Raw genomic sequence first — 10,154 nt, 5'->3', positions numbered from 1 at the left:
CTCAAAATATTATACAATTGGCACCATTTATCAGCAAGGAAATCTTGGTTGAAGTGCATAATTTGCACAAAACCACATACTAGATACATGCCATTGAAATTGTTTAGGCAAACAAAACAAAGTATATCCTTGAACAAAAAACCAATGATCAAAAGTCAATATAAGAATATACTATCTAATAGTAAAAAATTTACAATAATTACCTCTATACCACCCTTTTGAGATCAATAACTTACACAACAAAATGGTTAAATATGCACTTGCATGAGGTAACAACAAAATCAACATTTATTAGGGAGTTGAGCGAATGTTCCCGCGTTAGGGCTACACCCGACAACCATCATCTTCTTGAAGATGGAGAAGGCTTGATCTTTATTTCCCGACAAACTATGACCGCGGATGAGAGCATTATACGTGAAAACACTCGGTTCTAGACCCACAAGTTGAAGTTCCTCATACATCTTTACAGCTATGTCTACCTTTCCAGCAATTCCAAGATGTAAAATCAATGCATTGTAAGTGTAAAGATCAGGAGAAACTCCTCTATTCTTCATTTCACTAAAAAGAGAAAGAGCTCCTTCAAATCTATGCGATCTTGCGAGCCCGTTGATAATAAAGTTGTACGAAACTGTATCAGGATCAAGGCCAGTCAACTTTAGTTCCTCAAAGTACTGGAAAGCTTCCTCAACCCTACCACTCATGCACAAACTTTCTACAAGAATGGAGTAAGATTTCAAGTCTGGCCTTATTCCTTCTTTAACCATCTTTTTGAACAAGTCACAAGCAATATCGATTTCGCCTGATTTCCCAAATCCGTTGATAAGAATATTGTAGATAACGCTGTTGGGCTTGCATTGATAATCTAACATCTCCTCGAAAATCTTCATTGCTTGCTCGGGTCTTCCAACTTTTAAAAGACCATCTATAAGAGGACCATATGTACTAGGAGTCGGAGAGAAATTACCACTCACGAGTTCATAGTATAAATCCAAAGCCTTATTCAAGTTGTTAGATTTCACAAGCGCGGAGATGATAATATTATGAGTTATCACATTAGGCCCGCATCCCTTACAACGCATCTCATTGTACAGATCATAGAGTTCACTGATCCTCTTAGATTTACCGTGAATATCAAGAAACAAATTGTAAGTGAAATTATTCGGGTGACAACCTGCGTTCTTCATCTCTTCGAAAAGTTCTAGAGCTTTTTCAGTGAGATTAGAGCCAAGAAGCCCATCTATCAAACAATTATACGATTCTAGGGTTGGCTGAATTCCCAACTTTTTGGTGAATTTGTCGAACAAATTTTGAGCATCAAGGGCCTTCTTCCGCTTACACAGAATTCTAATTAGAGGTAGCATTACATGATCATCTTGGCAAACAGAATTGCAAACCAATATTTCAGCAAATGAAATGGCGTCCTCTATTTCCGTTTCGGTTAAAATGCACTCCATTAGTTCTCCCCAGAATTGTGAATTTGTCTGTAAACCTTCCTGGTGTACAAATTCCACTACAACCTTGATTGCATCGTCAACCCTTCCATGGCGCACAACACCGGGAAGGAAGGTGCATAAAGTTACATAATCAGGGGAAATAAATTTCTTCATCTGATGGAAAAACCAAAATGCGTAATCGGTTCTGCCTTCTCTGATCAAGCCATAGATGATAGAATTGTATGTGAAAACATCAGGTTTACAGTTCATTGTTGTCATTCTACAGAACATCTTCAATGCCAAATCAACTGCATCATTCTTTGAAAGACAATCAAGGAGTGAGTTAAAAGATATCGTGTTTGGAGGGCATCCAGACTCGGTCATACTCCTGAACAATTCAAGGGCATTTACGATATTTCCCTCTCTACCAAGACCGCTAAGTAAAATGTTGTACGTCACAACTGTAGGAGCTAGCCTCAAACTCTTCAGCCTCCCGAACATCTTCCACGCCTCATCAACACGGCCAGCCTTGTAAAGTGTGTCGATTAAAGAATTAATTATCATTACATCTGGTTCACACCCTTTGCTTATCATCTCAGACAAAATATTTGTGGCTTTGTCTACTTTCCCTGCTTTGCTATAGCACTTCATCATCATATTATATGTTACTGAATCCGGTGAAAGCCCGCAGTTGTGAAGTTCGTTGAATATATCTTCTGCCTCTTTGATCCGACCCGTCTCTGCAAGAGTATATAAGGAGGCATTGCACGCTGCTATGCTTGGCATAATGCCTCTCTCTTTCATCTTTTCAAATGTGTCGAGAGCTTTTCCAGGATCTCCTGATTTTCCATAATAATCAATGAAAAGAACATAAGAAAAAGCAGTTGGTTTAAAACCCAAAGATTCCATATTTTCAAAAAGTTCTAATGCCTCGTCTAATCTTCTAGCCTTCAAAAATCCGCATATCAATGTGTTGTAAGTATGAAGATTTGGTAAAATTCCTTTCATTGTCATCACATCTAACATAGAAAATGCCCGATCAACATCCCCAGATTTGCATAAAGCCTCAATAAGTATAGTGTAGGTGACCACATCAGGGGCATAATCATTAGCCTCCATCTCATTCCAGAATCTTTTCACTTTTTCCAAGTCACCAACATTACCAAACTTGTCCATCAGTGTAATGTATGTTACCCGATCCGGACTATGATTGTTCGCTCTCATCTTCATATATAACTCTTCAGCCTTGTCAAGTTTCCCTGCGGCACAAAGAGCATCAATAAGAACCGTATACGTGACAACATCAGGCCCACATCCTTCATCGTCCATTACTTTAAAAATTCCCCATGCATCATCGATCCTCCCCGCCCTCCCAAGAGCTCTAATGCATATCGTATACGTGTATATATTCGGCCTCAAACCTATACTTTTCATTTCTTCCAACAAATTCATAATGCTTCCTGTGTCCCTTCTCCTCCCCAACGCAACCATCAACACCGAATATGTCTTCATGCTAGGCTTCATCCCTTCTGAGATCATTCTCTTGTAAACCTTCAAAGCCTCTTTACAAAAATGAGGCAACATTAAATAAATCAAACCATTATACGAATACGCATTCAAGATAAACCCAGCTTGCTTCATCTTACGAAGTGCAAAATTCGCTCTTCCAATCCCACCTTTAACCAAAAGAGCCTTGAAAATAGTCATGTAAGTATCCAAACTCCTGTAAATAACTTGCTTTTGCATCAAATTAAATACAAAAACCATATCCTCAATCCTCCCTTGTTCTCTCAAAAACTCAAGCATGTAATTGCAAGCATCAGTGGTATGCACAAAATTCGGTAACTGAGAAACTAACTTAAAGTATGAAAAAACAGAATTTGGATCAGAAATAGACTTCAAAACTGTCATAACTTCTTCAGAAGACACTTTAGTTTTCTTCTTCTTACGATTTACCACAACTAAATCACTATCATGAGTACATCTAGTTCTAAATGCACGATGACCCACATATCTCCTTCCATTTTTGTTCCAATTTAACAAAGACCCATTGGAAAAAGTTTTCATTTTGACGAAATTGGTTCCACCTCTGAATAGCCCATGATTGGTGAGAACATAGAAAGTAGCATCCGTTAAAGTATAGCAAAACGACATACTGTTAGAACATGTGGTTGTTGAGGAACAGAGAAGTAAGCCAGTCATGGAAACTCAAAAAATGTGTATGATATAAAGGATTGAAATTCAGAATAACGACATTGAAGGAGAAATTGGAAGTGATTAACCTGTGTTCCTGAAATTGAGGTATGAAAAAGAGGGTGGAACTGGAAAATCTGGAGGTGCTAATAGTTAACAAAAGACGCGGTCAGAGACAGTGGAGAGATTTTGAAGTTTTGGGTTCGGATATTTTTGATAGAGCTTTGAACGATGGAAGTGGCACTATCACGTTATCAATAACTTCTTTGCTCTTTTTTTTTTCCTCTTCAGTAGTAACACCGAAATTATTTCTTAAATTAATATATCAAAATAACCGCATTTAATATTGTATTTTAAATAAAATTTGTTTATTTAATTATTATTATTATTATTATTATTATTATTATTATTATTATTATTATTATTGTTATTATTTTTTTATTATTATTATTATTATTATATTATTATTATTATTATTATTATTATTATTAACGTATCTCGAAAAATTCGATCTTTCGTGGGACGTTCGCAGAAAAAATTATTCGAACAGAGTCTTAATCGAAATTTATTTATTCAAAAAGAGGAAAGAAAAAATATCGATAAAATTCTTAAAGAAAAAAAAATGATCTTTGCAACCAAATTTAGGTTCGGGTGTCGATTATGTAAGGGAAAAGTATTAACACCATTCACGTCTATTGTATTCAACGGGAATCTTTTAGCAAAACTTGTGATTGAATGTTAACTTATGTTAATTGTTTTTTTTCAAGTAATCAAAAGTGAAAAAGGAAAAAGAAAAAGATCGTAAAAGTTTTTATTATGGTGATTGACAAGATTGTGAGTCTTGCTCATATGTATCCTCAGGTATAATGAGGAATTCAAAGTTTTGTAGTTCAGGACAAAACAAAAAATATTTTTTGTGTTTTTGGTTACAGTACTTGACGAGACGATGAATCTCGCTCCTACGTATCTCCATGTGCGATAGAGAATTCAAAGTTACGTAGTTCTTGGTGAAGACTATTGTTTTTTGGTTTGTTTTATTAAACAAGTGTTTAGATCGCATCGGGGGCTTAAGCGCTAGTTTGTATACGCGTTAAGAAGGACTAAGTAATGTCCTTTTGTAAAAGAGTTGTTGATCACACGGGGGGCGAGAAGTTAGGTTTGATGTATTTGAGTGTGTTTATGATTGAAAGACGAGTATTTATGACTTACGAGAGAGTACCACTTGAGCCTAATACTCGGGACTATGACTGGACATTTCACCAAAGTAGTCTTTTTCTTTCAATTATTGCGGAAAAGTTTGAATAGTTATAAGTGTTTTTATGCGAAAAACAAATATTTGAGCTTATTACAAACTTAGGCTTAGTGTTCGGGACTATGACTGGACCTTTCACACAGGTAGTCTTTTTCTTTCGATTTATTGCAAAAAGGAGACGCATTTGTATTTTAGCGAAAGACGAGTATTTATGGCTTACAAGAGATTACCACTTAGGCCTAACACTCGGGACTATGACTGGACATTTCACCTAAGTAGAGGTTGATGTTGGATCAAACGTTTAATTTGTGTTTGTGGAATGAATTGGGAAAATGATTTTGAAATGATTATGAAACGACACTGAAAATGATTTGAAGTGTATTAAGTTTAAGAATTCACTTGACATTTGACCAATGTTTTTGAAAAACACACTTGACGTTGAATTAAAGGTCTTTACTATTGAAAAGTTCAATTACATTATCAATTACTCACTCACTTTAATTATTATTTAAGAAAATAAACAAAATAATAATAAAACAAATATGATTCTAAGCAAGCAAAAGATGTGATGTATGGTTATGAGAAATATATGGTGAAGCAAATGATGTAACCAATTTATCTTAATTAATTAATCTTTATTTCAATTAGTTAATTAGGTTTGTTAGAATTAAATATGTTAATTAATTCATTGAGTGAACTACTCCAATTATTAATTAATATTTAGTAAATCCAATTAACCTAAGTAATTTAATTAAGATAAATTTTAATTAATCAATTGTAATAATAATAAAAGATGGTAGAGAAGTAATAAAAGATGAGAAAAAAATAAAAAATAAAAATAAAGATGGGTTGCAAAACAATGGGCTCAAAGGGGAAACCCAACAGGCTGAGGGTGTGAAGCTTATGGAGGTGCAGTAAGGCTGAAGAAAGAAAAAAAAGGTGTACAGTCAGGTTGGGCCCAACAAGAGGGAACTCGAAGCCGGTCACACTTCAGAAACCCTAATAATGGGAAGCCAGTTGCCCCATTATTCCCTCTCTGACACGCGTGGCCGCCCATCATCTCATGGGGCACATTAAAGAACACATGTTCTTTATTGGACTTAATGGGGAAAAGAAAAAGGAAAGACAGGTTGACACATCTTTTCCTTATGATTCACGCTGACTTATCCCTCTCCCACATGGCAACAATTAAAGTTTTTTAAAAAGTGACATTAAATGAAAACAAATATAAAAAAAGGCATCTACAATGAAGAGAACAAACATTGCATACTCTCTCGTAATCGGATGTGTCTCTTTCCTCTATACCTCTCTCTCTCCCACTTGCTTTCATTGTTTAAACAACATGAACAAAAGATATATCACCAGACAAATATTTACATGATGTTTCATGCAACAACCCTAATGAACAATCAACATGTTCATCCGGGCAAAAACCCAAATGCTCAAAAATAACCTCAAACATCCAAACTTCAAACATACACCCCTTAGATTATGCTCTTAAACCCAAATTCATCATCAAAAGCAAAAAAATAATACACCCAACATCCAGATTAAAACCTACAGAAGTAAAAAGAAACAAAGGTTCACACCCAACAATTCAAGCCTAAATCGAAGAAATTAACAAGGGGAAATGGGTAAACACGTGTTGTGAAGCTTAAATGCGAACGAAAACAACGTAAAGAGGGTTGGAATATACTAAATTGGACCTCCTCCAATGGGTCTTTCTCTGGCGAGCCTTGAATCTCCCATGTAATGCTTTCTCTATTTTCCTGTTTCTTCTTATTCTCTTTTCGTTCCCTTTTTTTGAACCATTTCTTCTACTTCTTCTTGTGTTGTTTCTGATTGTTGACTTCTTGAGTAAAGTTGAAGGTCTGAGCTCTAAGCAAAACTCAGGTTCTGATATTGAACTTGAGTAACTCTTTCTGTGAACGAGCTATGAGTGTGGGATGGACAAGTGATTTCAGCATCAATTTCTTTGTATTCATTTTTCTTCCTTCTTAAGAGTGTAATGAGAGTGTTACTTATAGGAAAAGATTGAGGGTTGAGGTGCGTGTGATGGTGAGATATTCCTGAGTTTGTGAATAAAAAATTCTATTAGCAATTTGATTGTAATCCCTGAATTCATGGTATTTTTAGAATGGTTCTATGAATTTTGTTTTTGCAAATCAAGCGTGTATTGGTGAGCTAGTGTGACTGTGGCGTGATTTCATTGTTGTCCTAAAAAATAGGATGTATGGATATATGTGTGTATTATCATGTATGTATATTGCAGAGTAAATTTTTTGTTGCTTTCATCTTGTATGTGATTAGTCTATTTGATGCTCAATCCTCATGATATGTCCGTTTGTTGATTTTGATATATGATTTCATCATGTTTGCAGAGTGTTGATGATGTCCATGAGGAGGTAGTGATGGTCATGAAGCAGATGATGTGAAGTTGTGTGATCCTTGTTGTAGAAAGATAACCTTTTTTTTCATTCCTTTTTTCTTATATTTTATATGCAATCAAAATAAACTTTTTATTGTTGTACTTTTCTCCTCTTTTCTTTCTTTCTTTCTTTCTTTCTGTATTACTATTATTATTAATGTAAAGCATAATATAGGTGTCAATGAACAAACTTTTATTTCTAATCTATTATTATTATTTTACTATTTTTTATTATGTAAAATATAATATTAATAAAAAAAATCTCTTTCTAAAATCTCTTTTTATTATCTAATGAAAATGCAACAAAACTAATTGTAGCAAAAAAGTGATTAAGTGTAAAAAAAAATAAAAACCAACTTCTAATTTTTTTTACGCACTAAGAGAAATATAAAACTAATATGATTAAAAATAACTCTTTTTTTTTATCATGGATGCAACATGTATAAATGTGAAAGCAATTTTAGATTTAAAAAGAAATGGTTATCATGGATGTATTTAAAATAAAGCTAAAAATCAAGTAAAGTAACCTAATTTGCTTAAAGTGACAAAATGCTATATGTTCTTAAAATGCTAAAAGATTAAATAAAAATAAATGGAAAAACCACATACATATATGAAATATGAAGTAATACTTACATGAATAAAGTCAAAAGTCAAACATTGACTTTGACCTTTCTTCAGATGCAAGTCAATGGTCAATACATGATGCAGATGAAAATAGTGAACTAGTGTAGACAAACATGAAAATGGGTAAACAAAGTCAACAACTCAAACTTATGCAAATGAATGATTTTTGAACTGATGATCAGATGAATTGGTTATGTTGATACAGATGGAAATGAACTGAAAAAGAAATATGCAACGTAAAATAAAGATAAGACAAATTTGGGGTATGACAACTGCCCATATCTAATTGTCTTAAGCCCGGTAAGGTGAACCTACCGCAGTGTTCATACTTTCAGGTAGAAGTCAATTAGATTCGAAAAGACCCCAAATTTTGTCCTAAAAAGCAAAGATGAAATGTAGAGACTGAATGCATATGTGAAATGCAGAGAAATGCAATGAAGTTAGGAAAACGAGTTTATTGGGATAAGATACTAGATCAATATCAACCATTGAGTTGATACTATTAAAACAACAAAGACCTCCATCACTAAACGGATGATGGTTAAACAGACGACGAAGAACGCCATCGATCAAATAACGATGTTTAGATCAACATATCAAAGATCCCCACCACCAAAAGGATGATAGTTAAATAAAACTAACAACATCGCTATTACCAAACGGATAATGATTAAACATAACAATGACAAAGATTTCCATCACCAAAAAGGATGTTGGTTAAATCAAACTGCATAGGTCACAGACATCAAAAGGATGACGGTAAGATCAACTACAAAGCTCGCTATCACCAAAAGGATGATAGTAAGACCATAATTTGCAAAGATCGTCATCGACAAAAGGACGATGGTGAGATCATAAATGCAAAGATCGTCGACACCAAAAGGATGACAGTAAGATCAACAACAAAACCCGCTATCACCAAGAGAATGATAATAATACCACAATTTTCAAAGATCACCATCGACAAAAAAGACAATAGTGAGATCATACCTGCAAAGATACCGACACCAAAAGAATGACGGTAAGATCAATAAAAAAGCTTGATATCACCAAAAGGATGATAATTAACTCATGATTTTAAAGATTACCACCACCAAAAGGACAATGGTTAATTACAATAACCAAGATTACCATCACCAAAAGGATTATGGTTATACCAATTCTTAAATATCACCATCACCAAAAGGATGATCGATATCACCAAAAGGATGATGATTAATTTACAACTTCAAAGATCACATTACTAAAAGGATGATGGTTATCACAATAAAGCTCGCCATTACCAAAAGTGTAATAGTAAGATCAACGAAAAGCTTTCTATCACCAAAAGGATGATAATTACTCATCAACTTCAACGATCACCATCTCCAAAAGGATGAAGGTTAAATCACAATGACAAAGATTGGCATCACCAAAAGGATGACAATTAGATCACAATGACAAACATCGTTATCACTAAAAGGATTATGGTTAGATCAAACATACCTTGTTATCACCAAAATGATGATAATAAGTCATAATGATTTCAAAGCTTGACATCACTAAAAGGATGATGGTTGGATCAAACTAATTTCAAATATCGCTGACACCAAAAGGATGACGGTAAGATCAACAACAGAGATTTGCCATCACAAAAAGGATGATGGGTCATCACCAAAAGGATGATTGTAGTATAATAATGACTAAGATCTTCATCACCAAAAGGATGATGGTTAGATCATAATGACTTTAAAGATCACCGATACCAAAAGCTTCATTAATTTGAAATGACATTGATTTCGAGAACTCAAAAGCTTCATTTATAAGACCATATCTTCCTAGAAGGTTAACAAGGCAAGTGTAATGTTTTATATCGGGAAAAATTTGATACACATTGGTCATTAATTTGAAGTTGTGAAGTTCCTTTGTCACAAGTCTGCGATGAGCACAAGCAGTGAGAACACTGAGAAAAGCGATTCTAAAATATGAAAAACACAACTATATATGATCCGATTCATTTTCAATGTCATGTGGTCCAATAATGTCGTGAAATCATAATATTCCATTACACCAAATTTCTCACAAGAAATTCATCAAACAATTTCTTTGCATCTTTGATTTCTTTACATTTAAGATAAACACCCAAAATCTGATTGTAATGAAAGAAATTGACAAAATTAAAACTTTATTAAATGAGAATGTAATTGTTTTCCTTCAGGAAAATAACCTTTTTGTCTAAGAA

The 10,154-nt window shown here is 34.0% G+C and overlaps 1 protein-coding gene across 1 annotated transcript; it reads right to left on the bottom strand.

Moving 5' to 3' along the window:
* Positions 1 to 126: 126 nt before the first annotated feature.
* LOC127087792 (pentatricopeptide repeat-containing protein At4g31850, chloroplastic) lies at positions 127 to 3,901 on the bottom strand. The gene has a single exon (XM_051028721.1). The coding sequence runs from the start codon at positions 3,633 to 3,635 to the stop codon at positions 282 to 284; it is 3,354 nt and encodes a 1,117-aa protein (XP_050884678.1). The 5' UTR covers positions 3,636 to 3,901; the 3' UTR covers positions 127 to 281.
* Positions 3,902 to 10,154: the final 6,253 nt, after the last annotated feature.

This window comes from Lathyrus oleraceus, chromosome 5, assembly GCF_024323335.1.
Source record: "Lathyrus oleraceus cultivar Zhongwan6 chromosome 5, CAAS_Psat_ZW6_1.0, whole genome shotgun sequence".
Lineage (NCBI taxonomy): Eukaryota > Viridiplantae > Streptophyta > Magnoliopsida > Fabales > Fabaceae > Lathyrus > Lathyrus oleraceus.
The sequence above is the reverse complement of the archived record's forward strand: the minus strand, read 5'-3'. Positions and strand labels throughout refer to the sequence as shown.

What these genes read in the sequence shown, in the direction of transcription:
- LOC127087792 (XM_051028721.1), bottom strand. Translation starts at nt 3,635, where the DNA reads ATGACTGGCTTACTTCTCTGTTCCTCAACAACCACATGTTCTAACAGT.